The sequence below is a fragment of the Salmo salar genome, chromosome ssa01 (assembly GCF_905237065.1).
Source record: "Salmo salar chromosome ssa01, Ssal_v3.1, whole genome shotgun sequence".
In the NCBI taxonomy this organism is placed as follows: domain Eukaryota; kingdom Metazoa; phylum Chordata; class Actinopteri; order Salmoniformes; family Salmonidae; genus Salmo; species Salmo salar.
Genome location: NC_059442.1, coordinates 95,434,895 through 95,454,996, shown reverse-complemented (window position 1 = coordinate 95,454,996; position 20,102 = coordinate 95,434,895). Strand labels below are relative to the sequence as shown.

The window sequence follows — 20,102 nt, the reverse complement described above, 5'->3', positions numbered from 1 at the left end:
AAATGCCTGATGTCACTTGGCAGTGGGGTAGAAGGAACAATCCAAAATCTGAGGAGAGTGAGATGGAGCAAGAATAATATAATTCACTAGTCTCTGTTTGATAAGTCCGTTTCCCACTCTTTTACAACCTAAGGGGTTCTCTAGACGTTGGCATAACAGTTTGTATGAGGACACTGTAAAGAACACATTGAGGTTTTGTAAGGAGTTCTTTTTACATAAGTGGTATTTCTGAGTTAGGTAATGTTGTGTTGTTTTGTGTCTACCAATCTGTCACCACACATGAAGTTCCCTCTCAGTAAAGAAAAGTTACTTCAATTTGATAATAACTACCGTAATATCCGGACTATTGAGCGCACCTGAATATACCCACTGAATTAAAAAAATATATATATTTTGAACATAAATAAGCCGCACATGTCTATAAGCCGCATGTGCCTACCGGTACATTGAAACAAATGAACTTTACAGGCTTTAACGAAACACGGCTTGTAACAAAAATAAATAGGCTTTAACGAAACACGGCTTGTAACAAAAATAAATAGGCTTTAACGAAACACGGCAGTAAACAGTAGCCTACCAAGAAAGTCATTGCTCCAGACCAAGGTCGCGTGCAGCAGCTCTATTTCCTTTTCCAACAGCCAGATCAATCGCCTTCAACTTGAAAGCTGCATCATATGCATTTCTCCGTGTCTTTGCCGAGATGAGGGTGACAAAATGACTACCGTAATCATAATGATGGGAAGTTTGAGCGCGCTCGATTTAAACAGTAAACAAAAAAGTTGTTTGACCTTAACCCGATCGGCAATTTCATTGGTCTAATGAAAGCTTCATGCCGCCAAAAAACTGAGCACGTCACAGAATGTGTTTTTTTTTTCTTTTTTTTTTTAAAGCGGGAAAAATCCATATATTAGCTGCGTCATTGTTTAAGCCGCGAGGTTCAAAGCGTGGGAAAAAAGTAGCGGTTTATAGTCTGGAAATTACGGTAACATAAACTGTTCTGTTTTGTTTCTATCTTCCAGGTTCTCCTCACTACCAGCAGCACCACCTAGCCTCCATGTTCTCCCCAGAGCACCCTCATCCCCAGCAGCAGCACCCCCACCCCCAGCAGCACCACCCAGCCTCCATGTCCCCCAAGCCCCCAGCGCACCACCCAGCCTCCATGTTCTCCCCAGAGCACCCCCAACCCCAGCAGCAGCACCCCCACCCCCAGCAGCACCACCCAGCCTCCATGTTCTCCCCAGAGCACCCCCACCCCCAGCAGCACCACCCAGCCTCCATGTTCTCCCCAGAGCATCCCCATCCCAAGCAGCAGCACCCCCATCCCAAGCAGCACTACCACATGCCCCCCTTCATGAGCCACACACACTTCCCTTTCCCTTACCCAGTGAACCCCGGCTCCCCAAAACCAGCCCATTCTCCCCTCACACGGGTTGCCAGCAACCCCATGTTCCCCTCCGTTTACTCCCCAGCCTTCTCCGGGGGCCCCCACTCTGATGCCCCGAGCCCCTCAGAGTACAGCGGGGAGGGGAACCCTCTGTCTCCCTCTGCTCAACCCCAGCACTCCGACATGTGGCCTTCCCACACACAGCCCCTCTTCTCCCTGGCCAATGTGATCTCTATGGCGATGAGCATGGCCCACTCCTTCATCCCTGCCAATACCCTGGCCAACCAAGGGATGCCCTCCATAGCAGGCTTCCACCCCCAGCTAACCCACCCCCAGTCGGGCTACCCGTCCATCTACTCCCCCCACTATCAGACAGCTCCAGTGGAGGTCCCCTACCCTCAAGGTGAAGGAAAACAGCACAGTGTCTACCAGGGCGCAGACACTCCAACACAGATGCAGAGGGATGGGTCTGGGTCTGTGTACTCTCAAAACAGACACCCCAGCTGGCAGCATAACCACATATCTCCCTCTATGATGGGCTACAACACCCCTCCAAGGAACCCACAGGGGATGTCACCGCAAACTGTGTCTTCCAAACGCCTAAGCCATTTACAGAATAGTTCCCAGGGATTCTACATGGTTCCTCAGGACCAGTCTGATGTGTCCAGCTCTGCGTCGGGGTCTGACCTGTCCCCCTCGGCCCCAGACAGCCCAGAGAGCACAGTAAGTTACCAACTAGACCTTACATGACTGTCTGACCGTGACAAGTAATGTCATTCTTGCTGAATATTTTTGGTCACTGAAACATAGCTGAAATTATTTTGCAAAAGCCTACTGGAAAAAAGGAATCAACATTGTTATTTGTTGCTTTTATTATTATTATTTTTTTAGGTAAAATTGCATTGTTGGTTAAGGGCTTGTAAGTAAGCACTTCACTGTAAGGTTGACCTGCTGTATTCGGCGCATGTGACAAATAAAATTTGATTTGATTAAGAAAATGATAAAGAGAAATACCTAATGTATGGGGGGATATGTATGTTGTATGTTGATTACATGTTTCCTTCCTCTTTTCCCAAGTTATCATTGTTCACCTCAACCACACCAATGTCCAGACCAATGGTGCCTGAGATGAATGCCAGTGCTCCCAAGCCCAGAGTTTCTCCCAGTTACACAGGTAGAATTCCCCTCGCTACCTCTACTCTAGCTGTATTCTACTGTACTGGCCCTTACCTAAGCTTACTGTTGATCTGTTGATGGTAGGAGACGGGTCGGGGAGGACGCTGGCAGACCTTGTTAGCACACTAAACAAATGCAGAGTAAACATTCCAGACACACACACACACACACACACACACACACACACACACACACACACACACACACACACACACACACACACACACACACACACACACACACACACACACACACACACACACACACACACACACACAACAAGGCCCTTTCTCTATTAAGCACGTGTGTTTTATGTTGTATTCTGTCTAAATAAGGCCTACCCAGCTAGCACATAACGTTCTGAGAACCATATGTTTCTTAGAGCTTGGTGAGAGCATGGTTACAAACTTCCCACAACTTTCTGGGAATGGTGCAGGATAGTTGCTTGGCTTTGGAACATTTTCAGCACATTTAAGGAACTTGACAAAAAAACATTATTTTCTTGGTATTTCATTACTTTAACAGAACATTTCCTAAAAGTTCAAACATGGTTACATTTAATAAAAATGTTGGTAATGTAGGAATGTTCTCCAACTGGTTTGATATTGGGAATGTTCTCAAATAGTTCAGAAAACGTTGAGAAACAACGTTCTTCTGTGGGAATTTCAGTACTTTAGCATAACGTTTCCTCATGGTTCTATTTAAAGGCATGTTCTCAGAACGTTCAAAAACTTTCCAGTAAAGTTCAGAGGTTATTATAGTAAATTAAAACTGAAACTAAAACAAAAACAAAAACTAATCAAAAAAACGATTTAGTAAACTGCAATAAAATAATTAAGAAACACGTTTGAGAAACTAAAACTATACTAAAACTATTAACTATGGTAAATTATTTTCAGTGTTAGTTTTTTCTCTTCTAAACTTTGGGAAAAAAAGATGCATCATGCTGCACAAAAGAAAATATTTTAAAAATAAGCTTTATTTAACTCGGCAAGTCCGTTAAGAACATATTCTTATTTACAATGAAGGCCTAACCCGGACAACGCTGGGCCAATTTTGCGCCACCCCTATTGGACTCCCGATCACAGCAGGTTGTGATACAGCCCGGGATCGAACCCGGGTCTGTAGTGACGCCTCTAGCACTGCGATCCATAGCCCGGCCCAGTGCACTTAGTCAAACTTCCTCATTGTCCCAGCATTCACATCTCATCCGTACAAGTACCTTGCCTGTGACAGCATGGGCAGTGCCATTGAGGCTAACATTGGTGATTTACCTCCACCTGCAGTGCTGGAGTCTTAAACCAAATCGTGTGTGCCATTCATTTAGTGTGGTCACTAGATGTCGGTAATATAGCTCAAAGCCATTTACTAACTATAGGCAATCCAATTTGAAGAAGAAGACAATGCTCTGATCCTTGGCTGATTACTCCGGAATCCCCACCCAGTTGACTACTTTAAAATGGTGGAAGCCATTTTAAATGATCTCTAATGATCTCTATTCATTTCTTTGGAACAGGGAAGCACGTCGCTACCTTATCCAGTGACACCACGGCCCTGTCTGTTTGTTTCCCTAGCGTCAACATCCCCATCCCATACATTTTTACAGATAACCTCAAAATGAAGTCTGAAATGTCTTGAGTCAATAAGTATTCAACGCTTTTGTTATGGCAAGCCTAAATAAGTTCAAGAGTAAAAATGTGCTTAGCAAGTACCATAATAAGTTGCATGGACAATAATAGTGTTTAACATGTTTTTTGAATGACTACCTCATCTCTGTACCCCACACATACAATTATCTGTAAGCTCCCTCAGTCGGGCAGTGAATTTCAACCACAAAGACCAGGGAGGTTTTCAAATGCCTCGCAAAGAGCACCACCTATTGGTGGATGGGTAAAAATAAAAAAAAGCAGACATTGAATATATCTTTGAGCATGGTGTGGTTATTAATTACACTTTGGATGCTGTATCAATACACCCAGTCACTACAAAGATACAGGCGTCCTTCCTAATTTAGTTGCCGGAGAGGAAGAAAACCACTCAGAGATTTCACCATGGTGACTTTAAAACAGTTACAGAGTTTAACAGTTGTGATAGGAGAAAACTGAGGATAGATCAACAAAATAGTCGTTACTCCACAATACTAACCTAAATGACGGAGTGAAAAGAAGGAAGCCTGTACAAAAAAAAGAAAAAATAACATGCATCCTGTTTACAACAAGGCACTAAATGAATACAGCAAAAGACGTGGCAAAGCAATTCAAAGCAACTTTAGTCCTGAACATAAAGTGTTATATTTGGGGCAAGTACAATACAACACATTACTGAGTACCACTCTCCATATTTTCAAGCATAGTGGTGGCTGCATCATGTTATGGGTATGCTTGTAATTGTTAAGGGACTGGGGAGTATTTCAGGGTAAAACAAAATCAATGGAATGGAGCTAAGCACAGGCAAAATCCTAGAGGAAAATCTGGCTCAGTCTACTTTCCACCAGACACTGGGAGATTAATTCACCCTTAAGCAGGACAATAACCTAAAACACAAGGCCAAATCTACACTGGAGTTGCTTACCAAGAAGACAGTGAATGTTCCTGAGGGGCCAAGTTATAGTTTTTACATAAATCAAAAGCAAGATCTGAAAATGGTATTGTGTGTAGAATCCATTTTGAATTCAGGCTGTAACACATAAAAATGGAATAAGCCAAAGGGAATACGAATATGAATACTTTCTGAAGGCACTGTAAAGTGGTAGCTATCTAGCTAGCGAGATGGAGAATGCAGAGGTTATTTTTAATTAGTGCATTTCACAAGTGGCTAGTTTGCATCATTTACAGTACATTCACTAAAACCACTGCAAGGGATTTGCCTGATGCTCTGAGATGTCTGCTTACGTGCTTCAGATAAAGAATGGACTCTTGAGTGTTAAGGCTGAAGCAATAGACTGCAGATGAAAGTCGAGGAGTGAAGTCGGGGAGGTGCATCTGCAACAGCCAAAAGTTGTGGTTTTCCAAAGGCACAGCTCAGTGCAACATGGCAGTGTTGCTGTCGTTTATACCCGTTTTTTTTGTAATGTCGAAATAAACATTTATCGCACATTCAAACTGTAAATACATTGTCCTATTTTTTTATATTGTACACTGTACTATCAATTGGTTATTGAGAGCCTCACATTCATTTGTCCACTGTATACATGAAAATCGCAAATTTGGTTCCTGTTTCAGTCACATCTTTGGTCATGTTCGTGTGAGGCAAACAAAAACATCTTAATGATTGGTTGACAAAAGAGCCTCCCACAATGCAGGCAGTGGCTGTAGGCTGAAGATGGTGAAGAGCAACTGAAGAAACTTGCAGTCTTTGATCACATATTTTTTTGTAAAGTTAATGCCATTGTCATGTAGGCGCAGGCGGCCAATTTATATCCCCATAATGCAACACATTAGGCGGTAACCAAGGCGGTAACCAATGATGATTTTTCAGGCTTGGCCTACCTACCCAAACTTGGGAGAGTTTTCTGTCTGAAGAATACCCTTCCCGGATTTGTTTTCTTTCTAAATGTCCAAGAGAATCCTTTAGGTCTGTGATTTCAGAGACTACTAGCTAGCCTAACACTTGCTAACACTAGCTATCACTAGCTGACACTAGCCTATTACTAGCTATCACTAGCCTATTACTAGCTAATTACAAGCTAACACTAGCCTATCACTAGCTAACACGAGCCTATTTCAAGCTAACACTATCTAACACTAGCCTATTACAAGCTAACACTAGCTAACACTAGCCTATTACTAGCTAACACTAGCATATCACTAGCTAACACCAGCCTATCACTAGCTAACACCAGCCTATCACTAGCTAACATCAGCCTATCACTAGCTAACACCAGCCTATCACTAGCTAACACCAGCCTATAACTAGCTAACACTGGTCTATCACTAGCTAACACTGGTCTATCACTAGGTAACAGAATAAATAACACATACATGGCTGCTAGCCCCCCAGGCATAGGCTACTTTGTCCTTGACACTAAAACAGAAACTAAATAACATAAAAATGAAATAGAAATGTTTTTATCAAACTAAAATGGAATAAAAACGAAAACTAACTGAAACTAAACTACATTTAAAATAAAAATGGAAAAAACGAATAGAAATAAAAATATATATATAAAAACACAAAACTATAATAACCTTGGTTCAGAGAACATTCTAAGAATGTTATTTAAAAACATATACATTCCATTCTCAGCAGCAACAAAACTCTCTCTATCCTCTATCTTGTTAAGTGTGTTCAGGTGTGTTGGCCACACCCACTAATTGGCCACACCTGATCTTAATGAGTGCTTGTTTCCTTTGAAATGGGGTCTGTTTGAATAGACTAAAATTAATAGCTTTGTTTGCGTAAAAAAACATGGCATGGCTAGCTCCATCCTGGTTGATAGAGGACAGAAGATTATATGTTTGAATCATTTGAATCATTATTTGAGTAAAGTCATACCATTTATAAATGAAGACAGATCATTAGTTTGTTCGATATGGTGGGATCTTTTTGTGTCGGTAAAATCTATTATGCGCGAATTGACTGTGGAAACACCTTTATGCGCAAATATTTAGATATTAACCATCATATCGAAGTTAACTACGTGATGATATGGTGTGTGTGTGTGGTCCACCCACAATGACTCGGAAAACCATGATGTTTATTAGGCTACAGATTAAATCAATTGTGATTAACATCACAAAGTGGTGAAAGTGCAATGTGATGAGTTTGATGCTTCTTTCCAATATAAATCGAAGGTCTTATTCTGGTTACATGATGATCGATGCTTGGCTGCCGTTTGACAAAATAAAATATTATCGCTCTTTTGGCCATAATAATCTCATGTAGGCTATATCCGCACTGTATCTGCAAGCTGTAGGCTAGAGCGCATGTGACAATATTATATATCGCCACATTTTTTGTGTCAAAACAATCAGTAGAGTTGAAAATGCGATGGAATCCCATTTAACTGGAATTTTTTATTCGGTACATGGGAATTTAACCGCAAAAGTTATTATGTGGACTATGTTATCACGCACATACTTTAATCTGCAGTCAATTTGATGGAAAACATCTCTGGTGGGAAAATGCACATATTTTATTTATGCAGATTTTAGAATATTCACATGAAAATCTGATGCGAATTGGATGGAATCCTAGCTACTGATGCTGTGTCACAATAAAAAAGAAATGTGCTTGAAGTTCAAAAAAGTTAACCCAAAATAAGCTAGCAATATTATTAAGTGTTATTGAAACATTCAGTTAAAGTTTGAAGGAGGTTATTTTTTTTTAAAACTCTAAATAACCTATATTTTCCATTCTCAGAGCATTAATAAAACCTCCAGGAAAACTTTCAAGGAACCAGAGAGTAAACCATTCTCAGAATTGCCCTGCAATCTAAAAATAAGCCTTCCCAGAACAGGCAAAATTTTGCACTTCTGTTATAGGAACGTTTAGAAAACAGTTTTACCGGTCAGGAAACGTATGACTTCGTTACTACAACCAATGTGAAACCAAAAACATACGTACCCGCAACTTCCAAGGAACCAAATGTGCTAGCTGGGTAATGACTGTGTTTGGGCCAATTTGCCCTTCCCGTTGTTTCCTGTTCTGTTTAATCCTGCCCACATCGGTGTTTGGTGACAACATCACCTATTAGCACTAGCAGAGCCTCGGGATCATTGAATAAGGGACCAATACGTAGGTGTGATTATAGCCCTGCCTACCAGTATTGACCTATTAGAAGATTTGTCCAGCAGAACTGACCAATTAGATGGCTTCCACACTCGTTACAGGTCTCTCCTCCCATTTCCTACACCGCCACTCCGCCCTGCTCCGGTCCCCGAGCGACCCAACCCATCAAGGCCCACCCCGCTCAATAGACAGACAGAACAGGCTCTGTTTGAGAAGTCCCAGGGCCGCATTCAGCAGAGAAAAGCTGTTTCCAAGCCAGTAGAGTGACACCTAGTTCCACACCTCAGCTAACTTTGATTCCTTCCCACTTCTTACACCACTGCCAGATGTTGGCAGTAGATATGGCAGTTGGATTGGTTTTCTGACAGAAAGTTATGAAACTAAGGCCAGGGTTCTATCCGATCAACGGTAGAGCCACGTAACTGCATGCTTGATATTTAAAGGAAATTTCAAATTGAGTTGACATATGCAGCGTGTACCATGAATGCTCCGCGAATGCAGAAACATTGCCTTTAAACGGCGCATAGCCCGAAAAGGGGCAATCGGATTGAATCCCGGCCTAAAGCATTGTAATCAATTTGAGTGTACATGAGTCAATATCAGTGGAATATAATATCAACTACTGGAACAGAATGTAAACACAAACAGCAGATTGTGAAAATGAATTATTATCACTGTATTGATATTGTTCATAAACACCCTTCTCCCCACAGATCCCCCGCCTCCTGCTGTCACAGTGGGCCGTTTCCAGGTCTCCCCTAGCATGGAGATCCCTGTGACTGCTGAACCAGGTGGACAGGGCTCTAACCCCGTCAGGCCCATGTCAGTGGGCAGCACTACCACCTCCAAGAGCAGCACAGAGGAGCAGGAGCAGTGGGAGTCAGAGACCAGCCTGAACACCTCCCTCACTCTTTCCCCCTCACACCAACACCTCACTATGGGGGAGGACCGGGAGGTCCAAGTAGAGTGGGCCGGGACCAAGGAGCAGCAGCAGGAAGAGGAGGAGGAAGAACAGGGGGAAGATGAGGAGGAGCAGAAGAAGGAAGAAGAGGGGGAAGAAGATGAGGAAGAAGTTGGGGAAGAAGATGAGGAGCAGGAGGGGGAGAAGGAAGAAGATGAGGAGCAGGAGGAAAAGGAAGAGCAGCAGACAGTGAGGAGGAGGAGGAGGAGGAGAATGTGCAGCCTCAGTCTGATGGGTATGTCTGCAGACAGCGGCCTTTCCGTTATAGCGGTGGACTCAGAGGGTCGTGGCCTGTGGGAGGGAGGGGCAGGGAGCCCCACCTACAACTCCGCCCTAAACCACATGTGGCTGAGCTACAGCCGTAACTTCAGATACCTGAGCAGTGACGACTCAGAGAGTGAGGACATGTGGGAGGAGCTGCAGGAGATGAGGGAGAAGTGAGTGTTTCACCTTCAGCATCTCTTCAGTCATTCACCCATTTTGGGTTTTAATCGAAGTTTGATTACTTTGAACTCAACTTGACTCTCAACTATTCCAAAGCACTTACACATATCCTCCTCAGAGTCCTAAACTGTTTATCTTTATCCCGCTCTCTCATTCTCTCTCTCTCCCTCCTGTCAGACACTTGGCAGAGGTGCAGAGTCTCCAGGCCACCCAGAAGAGGGAGATTGAAGAGCTGTATGAGAGGATGGGGAAGGTTCCCCCTGCGGGGATTGTCTCTCCTGCCGCCATGCTGTCAAGTCGCCAGCGCCGCCTCTCTAAGGAAAGGAGTTACCTCTCCTCCCGCAGAAACAGTCTGCAGCGCCTGGACATGCTCCCCCTCCAAGGTATCATTAGGAGGAACTCTCTGGGTGGCAGCAGCAGTAGCAGCTCTCTGGAGAAGCCCTCTAAAGGGGTGACTTTTGCATCTGACGTCAGTAGAATGGTGGGTTTACACATTGTCCTTACAGGGGCCGGGTCTGAATACTTCTACTTGCGTTCTAAATAGTAGGATGATTGGGAATGCGAAAATAAAACGTTTTATAGTGTGTGGGAAGAAAAAAAAGAATCGCTGCCAGCTACTGAGGAATAGAATCATCTTTTCAGACCAGCGTGTGTTTGACAACAGCTGATAATCAGATAAGGGGAGAAGCTATACCAAAATGAACAAATGGCGGGAAACAACGCAATTGCGCATTAGCTGACACACTCTCGGTATGTTGACATTTGTTGCTTACTGCATATGTTTTTATTAAATACTACATTCTAAATAGTATATGTGATTAGTACACAGTATGCAGTTTTAGTAAGTAGTAGGCAAGCCAGATTTCAGACACGGCTACTGTATTGAGTATGTGTTGTATTCATCCTGCTGTCCAAAATCTGAGTTTATCTAGAAGACAGGAGGTGAACAATTCTCCACTATATCTGAATACTCTACACATCTAATCATTGCATCTCCTTGTCTCCTCTCTCACCAGTAAGAATCTCAAGCCATGCTTGCTGTAGAATAAGTCCGGACTACCTCATCTGAAGAGTGACTGCAGTGATCATATCCATCTTGCTGGAGGAAGGAAGTGACATCACGTCTAAACCCTTTATCTGGCCCCCCACTGGAGGAGAGAGTAACCTAGGCCCCCCAGAAACCAGGAAGCTTCTCTGCTGAGCCAATGGTCACAGGGTTAATCAAAGGTCACGGGTTCATCAGAGATCACAGGGTTCATCATAGGTCACTGAGCCCTCTGCTATGAAGGGACAACGGAACCTCTGTCATCTGCTGTCAGTCACCCCAGAGAGAAGCCCTGCCAGTACAATGGTTCAGTAGGATGCCACCAGAACAGTGTGAGTATAAAATGAGTGTAAACGGCTCACAACAGTACCAGCCCAAGTAGTGCTATATCCTTCCTCATACTATGCTATGCTGAACATGTGTGATAGTTGTACATACAGTAGAGCCTTAGTGATCAGCTATAATCCTGCCTTGTAGACACAAAGCAGTAAGGGTTGTTCGAGCAACAATATTGGGATCATGGGATCAAGTCCGGGGCAGTGGATCAATATTTTCCTGCTTATCTGACTGTCGCAGACAGTTTTTATTGGGACTGTTTCAGATTATTCACATTTTTATTTGCACATTTGACTGTCTGTTTGCAATCTGTTGATGTTGATGCTGACTGTAAGCGCACTACTGCCCTCTAGAGTGACTATGGAAATCCAGATATGTTGTTGTACTTCTGCTGGTTTTCTAATGTGCAACAGCATTATGAAGGACAACTGTTGTCGACATGTAGAAGGATGTGAACATTGTTTTCTAACGTTAGGCAGTATCTTATATACATGATAGTGAGCATTTATCAATACAATTCAACACTATAGACCAGTAGTTTTCTATTGCTGAATACAACCTAGTGGTAGCACTATAACACTGAGATTGCGGTGTCAGTCTTTCCGTAGGAAGCTAGACAACACAGCTCTATACATGAGGAATACCCAAGACAAACTAACTACTTACTCCTTTAAAAAAAAAAAAGTCCAGTGAAAGTATTGCCAAATCAGCCACGTTGATAAAAAATGTAAACTAGTTATGGTTGATGATTGTTACGAATCTCTCTTGACTTTTTCACTGAGATTATATTTTCTACAAAAAGAATCCAATATACAGATATAGGTGTAGACTAATGGGTCTCACCATGATTGTAAATATGAAATAATGCATTTATAAATTACGTTTGCAAATGAACCAAAGACATTTTGGCAACCTACATTTCTTGCACATACACGGAGTGTATAAAACATTATGAACACCTGCTCTTTCCATTAGACTGACCAGGTGAATTCACAATTTATTTCCAAATAATGTAATATATTTTTTACTTTCTTATATATAAAAATGTATTCTAGGCACACCGGTTCTAGGCACACCGGTTTGAGTGTGTCAAGAACTGCAACTCTGCTGGGATTTTCACACTCAACAGTTTCCTGTGTGTATCAAGAATTATCCACCACCCAAAGGACATCCAGCCAACTTGACACAACTGTGGGAAGCATTGGAGTCAACTTGGGCCAGCATCCCTGTGGAACGATTTCGACACCTTGTAAAGTCCATGCCCCAACTAATTGAAGCTGTTCTGAGGGCAAAGGTGGTGAAACTCAATAATAGGAAGGTTTAGGGCTGTCTCCGACAAAAAAAACTAAATCTTGGTCGACTGGGTCCTTTTTTCTTTTGACCAATTAGACAAAATGTTAAAACGTGTATTTTTCCATACAGACTGAGCTTATCTGATGCAGTAAGTACTTAGTTTAATTAAACAATGAATATACACAAATGACTCAAGAATGAGCCAGAGATCAATATATCCTAACCAGAAGAAAAATACCTGTTCCCGACCCTCTTTCTCCCGCTGATGCTGGCCTTCGCTGATTCTTCCGTTATCCTCCTAAAGTTGCCGGTAATAGGCTACACCATGGGCCGGCAACCTTTTATATTTGCAGTGTCAATTTATCTTACCATTTCTACCGATCTGGGTGTCAGTTATGATTTTCATATGCACATTTTAGTGGAACAGTTTAATTTAATTTATAATAGTCTTTGTATCTCAAAATAATTGTCATGTGGTTAATCTAAATTATATCTACATATGAATGAAAATGATACACATCTAAAAGTAACTTCTATTGCCATTGGCAACTATGTAAAAATAGCCTTCATAAACCAACAAATAAAAACATTGCAGCCTGCAGGTAGAATCTATCCTGATAAAAAAAACATCCTTTAAATCACATTGGCTACCCATGGCCTGTCTGCAAGGAACTTGAAACATTGTATCAACTATTAACTTGGGTACAGCCTGAAGCTTGAGCTAGCAAACTTGCAACATGGTATAAAACATTCTGGGGCCTCAGAGTTCCCCACACCAGTGTAATCATCTATTTTGTGACGTTTCCACTGGATCAGAGCATGACATGTTTCCCTTTCATGCCAAGTGGATATCGAAAAGGAAAGCACTGGAGATATTTTTCAAATACATTGACGTTCTGAAAAGAGACTTGCTCAGCTCCAGAGCTCATTACTTAAGACAATTAGAAATACTATCAGACATCCCCCAAATGGGCACATTTATTGGCCTGCATTTGCACGCAGGCCAGGTAGCCTAGGCCTATATACTTCTAGGCCTATATGCGTAATTAGGTGCACGTCCTTACTCAACATTGACAGGAGCGCTCCAAAGAAAAGACAATTAATACAATGACAAAACTCGTAAATTGATTGAAATAAACCAAAACTTGTTCCTCACAAGTGTAGCATAGGTTGTGAGCTCTGCACACAACATGTCCACTCCGACAATGAGAACAGCAAAATACTGGTATAATAATATAATGACTGCATTAACAGAAATGACCCTAACCAAACAAACATTGTAGATTAGAAATGATGGGGATTAATGGTAAATATAGCCTATTACTGGTGATATACACTACCGGTCAAAAGTTTTAGAACACCTACTCATTCAAGGGTTTTTATTTATTTGTACTATGTTCTACATTGTTGAATAATAGTGAAGACAGCAAAACTATGAAATAACACATATGGAATCATGTATTAACCAAAAAAAGTGTGAAACATCAAAATAGCCACCCTTTGCCTTGATGACAGATTTGCACACTCTCGGCATTCTCTCAACCAGCTTCACCTGGAATGCTTTCCCAACAGTCTTGAAGGAGTTCCCACATATGCTGAGCACTTGTTGGCTGCTTTTCCTTCACTCTGCGGTCCGACTCATCTCAAACCATCTCAATTTGGTTGAGGTCGGGGGATTGTGGAGGCCAGGTCATCTAATGCAGTACTCCAGCCCTCTCCTTCTTGGTCAAACAGCCCTTACACAGCCTGGAGGTGTGTTGGGTCATTGTCCTGTTGAAAAACAAAATGATAGTCCCACTAAGCTCAAACCAGATGGGATGGCATAATCGCTGCAGAATGCTGTGGTAGCCATGCTGGTTAAGCGTGCCTTGAATTCTAAATAAATCACAGACAGTGTCACCAGCAAAGCACCCCCACAACATAACACCACCTCCTCCTCTATGCTTTACGGTGGGAAATACATATGCTGAGATCATCCGTTCACCCACATTGCATCTCACAAAGACACGGCGGTTGGAACCAAAAATCTCCAATTTGGACTCCAGACCAAAGGACTAATTTCCACCGGTCTAATGTCCCATGCTTGTGTTTCTTGGCCCATGCAAGTCTTTTCTTATTATTGGTGTCCTTTAGTAGTGTTTATTTTGCAGCAATTCGACCATGAAGGCCTGATTCAGTCTCCTCTGAACAGTTGATGTTAAGATGTGTCTTACTTGAACTCTGTGAAGCATTGAATTTGGGCTGCAATTTCTAAAGCTGGTAACTCTAATGAACTAATCCTCTTCAGCAGAGGTAACTCTGGGTCTTCCATTCCTGTGGCGGTCCTCATGAGAGCCATTTTCATCATAGCGCTTGATGGTTTTTGCGATTGCACATGAGGAAACTTTCAAAGTTCTTGAAATGTTCTGTATTGACTGACCTTCATGTCTTCAAGTAATGATGGACTGTTGTTTCTCTTTGCTTATTTGACTGTTGTTTCTCTTTGCTTATCTTGCCATAATATGGACATTGTATTTTACCAAATAGGGCTATCTTCTGTATACCACCCCTACCTTGTCACAACACAACTGATTGGCTCAAACGCATTAAGAAGGAAAGACATTCCACAAATGAACTTTTATCAAGGCACACCTGTTCATTTAAACATGATGATTAGGTGATTACCCAGGTGATTACCTCATGAATCTGTTTGAGAGAATGCTAAGAGTGTGCAAAGTTGTCATCAAGGCAAAGGGTGGCTATTTGAAGAATCTCAAATATAAAATATATTTTCATTTGTTTAACACTTGTTTTGGTTACTACATGATTCCATGTGTTATTTCATAGTTTTGATGTCTTCACTATTATTCTACAATGTAGGAAATAGTAAAAATAAAGAAAAACCCTTGAATGAGTAGGTGTTCTAAAACTTTTGACCGGTAGTGTATGTAACAGGGAACTGATCATAGACACTAACAATCAAAGGGCAAACAGTTGACACAATGAAGTTATGAAACAATGAGAGACGTGCCTTCTTCATCTTAGCCACACGCTCCTTCTTGGACCACAGCCTCCTCAATGAATTAGTCCACTGAGACATGCGCAAATCAGACAAGAAATAATCATCTTGGCCAACCAACAGCCTATGGACCAAACAATCGACCAGTAGACTAAATGGGCTCAGTCCTAAAGGTGTTCCTAATGTTTTGTACACATCATTGAACAATGATAAAACATTGCTGCAATGTGTAATAAACAATAAAACAACTCTGCACTTTAGTAACTTCTACTTTAGTAGTCACTAATTTCATACTTTTTGTAAATGAAGTAGCTTATTTATATGCACAGGTAGGGAGGGGAGAAAATGACTGCATAACAAATGGATCGAACTGTGAGCCCTTAGCCATTGCCTTAAATACGCACACTGAATTCTATTTTTATTTTATTTAACTAGGCAAGTCAGTTAAGAACAAATTCTTATTTACAATGACGACCAACCCCGGCCAAACCCTAACCCGGATGACACTGGGCCAATTGTGTGCCACCCCATGGGACTCCCAATCACGGCCGGTTGTGATACAGTCTGGAATTGAACCAGGGTCTGTAGTGACACCTCTAGCCCAGATGCACTGCCTTAGACCGCTGCGCCACTCAGGATGATACTCACCTAAGATTTCCACAAATGTATATATTTAAAGAAAATGTGATTACAATGCTAATATTTTAATAAATGTGTATGATTGTATTGCTTTGATATGCAAAGCTGCTGTCCTGCCATGCTCAAATCTGTGCCTTCCCCTTGCAATGTCTTATTTAATATTTTTACTCTGTAGGTTTGGTGGCTACAGCATACTCTGTAAATCATATTTTGACATAATAGTTGGAATTATGATAGCGTTCCTCTCTGCTTCAGTACTATTGTGCCAATATTAGTGTACAATTAAAGTCGGAAGTTTACATACACTTAGGTTGGAGTCATTAAAACTCGTTTTTCAACCACTCTACACATTTCTTGTTAGCAAACTAGTTTTGGCAAGTGGGTTAGGACATCTACTTTGTGTATGACACAAGTAATTTTTCCAACAATTGTTTACAGACAGATTATTTCACTTATAATTCACTATATCACAATTCCAGTGGGTCAGAAGATAAAATACACTAAGTTGACTGTGCCTTTAAACAGCTTGGAAAATTCCAGAAGATGATGTCATGGCATTAGAAGGTTCTGACAGGCTAATTGACATAATTTGAGTCAATTGGAGGTGTACCTGTGGATGTATTTCAAGGCCTACCTTCAAACTCAGTGCCTCTTTGCTTGACATCATGGGAAAAATCAAAAGAAATCAGCCAAGACCTCAGAAAAAAGAATTGTAGACCTCCACAAGTCTGGTTCATCCTTGGGAGCAATTTCCAAGCGCCTGAAGGTACCACGTTCATCTGTACAAACAATAGTATGCAAGTATAAACACCATGGGACCACACAGCCGTCATACCGCCCAGGAAGGAGACGCGTTCTGTCTCCTAGAGATGAACGTACTTTGGTGCGAAAAGTGCAAATCAATCCCAGAACAACAGCAAAGGACCTTGTGAAGATGCTGGAGGAAACAGGTACAAAAATATCTATATCCACAGTAAAGCGAGTCCTATATCGACATAACCTCAAAGGCCGCTCAGCAAGGAAGAAGCCACTGCTCAAAAACCGGCATAAAAAAGCCAGACTACGGTTTGTAACTGTACATGGGGACAAAGATTGTACTTTTTGTAGAAATGTCCTCTGGTCTGATGAAACAAAAATAGAACCGTTTGGCCATAATGAACATTGTTATGTTTGGAAGAAAAAGGGGGAGGCTTGCAAGCCGAAGAACACCAGCCCAACCGTGAAGCACAGGGGTGGCAGCATCATGTTGTGGGGGTGCTTTGCTGCAGGAGGGACTGGTGCACTTCACAAAATAGATGGCTTCATGAGGAAGGAACATTATGTGGATATATTGAAGCAACATCTCAATACGTCAGTCAGGAAGTTAAAGCGTGGTCGCAAATGGGTCTTCCAAATGGACAATGACCCCAAACATACTGCCAAAGTTGTGGCAAAATGGCTTAAGGACAACACAGTCAAGGTATTGGAGTGGCCATCACAAAGCCCTGACCTCAACCCTATAGAACATTTGTGGGCAGAACTGAAAGTGTGCTAGCAAGGAGGCCTATAAACCTGACTGTTACACCAGCTCTGTCAGGAGGAATGGGCCAAAATTCACCCAACTTATTCTGGGAAGCTTGTGGAAGGCTACCCGAAACGTTTGACCCAAGTTAAACAATTTAAAGGCAATGCTACCAAATACTAATTGAGTGTATGTAAACTTCTGACCCACTGGGAATGTGATGAAAGATATAAAAGCTGAAATAAATCATTCTTTCTACTATTATTCTGACATTTCACATTCTTAAAATAAAGTGGTGATCCTAACTGACCTAAGATAGGAACTTTTGTCTAGGATTAAATGTCAGGAATTGTGACAAACTGAGTTTAAATGTATTTGGCTAAGGTGTATGTAAACCTCCGACTTCAACTGTATGTCTGACATTTAGCCTATGAAACATTCCACTGACCTTACATGAAGATGTAATTTGTGTTGTAAAAAAACGACATAATACAATTTTTACAACTCCGTCCTTTATCAACATAAATATATTTCAATCTGATTGTGTTTCTTTGTCTCAGTTCAGTAGTTCCAATTCAAATCCCACACATTTCAAGGCCACTGTAGAATTAACATTATTGATTGGAGGTTGAATTAGTTCTATAGACAGTTTTGGGAGACATATGGCGCTGAATGGGGCAGTACCAATAATTCTATACAAGTGACTGACTACTTATTGGGAGAAAAGGAAGAATAGGGTCCTGTTCATGTTTTTTTTTTAAGTGACCGTTTCTTACAAAAGTCTACAACAACTACAAGTAGTCCATTTTCTTCCATTTAGTAAACACCACCCAGGTATCCTGAATTGGTAGGGCAATCGGGAGCAGTAGATCTTTCCTCCTATTGACAAGCATGTTTAATCACAATGAAAACGCTTAACTCAGCAGCAATTTTACATAACCTACAGATCCTGGGCAAAACATGTCCGATGCTGCCTCTTTGAAAGTTGACAATGGCTAGCAGTGGAATAAGGTGTAGCGTCAGCATTAGTCTTTTCGTCCCTTCCAGTGCAGTAGATAGGATACGTGGCACACCACACAGTCCATCTGAGCTAAGTTCTGATTGCCATGTCAGTTGGTGCCTGTCTTTGCCCCTCTCATCTTGGCCTCCTCATCCAGCTCATCCATGATCTTCTCCTGTTTCACTGAGTAAAACGTGTAGGCATCTAGGAGAAGCAAAGTTAAGGCAAATGTGCAGATTGAGGCAAGGGATGTGCTGACTGAAAAGCGATCTACAGTCGACCTTAGTTACTGTACATACACACAAAGATGAATGTTTTTAACATCAACATACATTTATGGCACGTTTTACACTCATCACCAGCTTTCACTGTAGCAGCCTACAATAAAGTGACAAGCTGAGAGACCTATTTAGGTATCTAGTTAGCCAATTAGTAAACCAGAAACTGGGCATTCAGGAGAAGCTTAATATGGCGATTCGATTTGAAAGGAAAATCGCTATATTCAACGACTCCTGTAAACCCAAATTCTGGTTTTAAGGCCAATTAACTAACTCACTTGCTACAGTACAATGCAAACACTTCATGGTGCGCTTCACCGTTTCAACGTGCATGTCATTTCATTTCTACAATGACTTGCAGCTTCAAGGACCTAAATTAATGTCCGGTTGACTAAACTATGGAAAACATTGCCATGGCTTGTTATATCATGCCGGATAGTGCAAGTTAGCTCTTACGTAACTAGCTAGTTCACCTTGTGTGACTGTTTCACAAGGATACAAATTCCCATTACAATGGCTCCGATACCAAGTCCTGTTGCAATATTACGGCCCCTCAGCTGCTGCGATTTCTTCTTCCATTGCGCAAGCTCCACTTGTCTGATAAAGTAGAACTCGTCCCTGGTAAGATCCTCCTTGTTTGGATCTATTCTCTTGGCAAAGGGAACTTCAGGATCCACCGTTGGTTTCTGGTCAGACATCTTTCCGACGACCAGGCTGGTCTGTTTATGCAACACTATAATAGGTCCCTCGGACGTTTCCGGGTTCGACGCAAAAAGTTCCTCTGTTTCGAATGCGATTTCTTTATATGTGTGTTGCAATTACCCCATCTCATGGAAACCGGTTCTAGAATTTTGTCATTTGAAAAATGATCAGTACATTTTTCTATGTGTATCGGGAACAAGTAACGTTAGAAACAAGCTCAAGCTGTATGGCTAGTAGCTATGAAGAAAAGTTAACGTTAGCATTGGCTTTGATTTGTTAGGATCCCCATTAGCTAACGCTAATGGATGGCGACAGCTAGTCTAACTGGGGTCCGACACAACGAAAAATACATTACAGACGAAATACTTTACAATTTACATACATTTAAAAACATTAACGTGTTGTGTGTGTGCATCTATCAGTTACATGTCAGTACACGCACACAAAAAGTAGGTCACATGGGGCCCTTACAAAAAAGATTGCCGTTTTGAAACTGCAGTAAAAGTACAGTCAACTGTGGAGTTTTGGACGCAGTAATTATAGAATGTGCCCTTTTATAGACGCATTTCATACCATTCTATGTCACTTCACATGACTGGAGACTTTGGGATATTT

The 20,102-nt window shown here is 41.7% G+C and overlaps 1 protein-coding gene and 1 long non-coding RNA gene across 2 annotated transcripts in view; one reads left to right on the top strand and one right to left on the bottom strand.

Moving 5' to 3' along the window:
• The window catches only part of LOC106610613 (serine/threonine-protein kinase WNK4), a 129,207-nt gene extending 117,121 nt beyond the window's left edge, over positions 1 to 12,086 (top strand). The window contains 5 exon segments of the mRNA XM_045697380.1: positions 1,020 to 2,107; positions 2,462 to 2,558; positions 9,004 to 9,688; positions 9,873 to 10,176; positions 10,712 to 12,086. Of these exon segments, the coding sequence (XP_045553336.1) occupies positions 1,020 to 2,107; positions 2,462 to 2,558; positions 9,004 to 9,688; positions 9,873 to 10,176; positions 10,712 to 10,714 (2,177 nt within the window). The 3' untranslated portion in view covers positions 10,715 to 12,086.
• Positions 12,087 to 18,002: 5,916 nt separating this feature from the next.
• Positions 18,003 to 19,570, bottom strand: LOC106610644 (cytochrome c oxidase assembly factor 3 homolog, mitochondrial). The gene is made up of 2 exons (XR_001329944.2): positions 19,285 to 19,570; positions 18,003 to 18,711 (listed from the first exon to the last, which is right to left on the bottom strand). It is a non-coding gene; the product is annotated as a cytochrome c oxidase assembly factor 3 homolog, mitochondrial (long non-coding RNA).
• Positions 19,571 to 20,102: the final 532 nt, after the last annotated feature.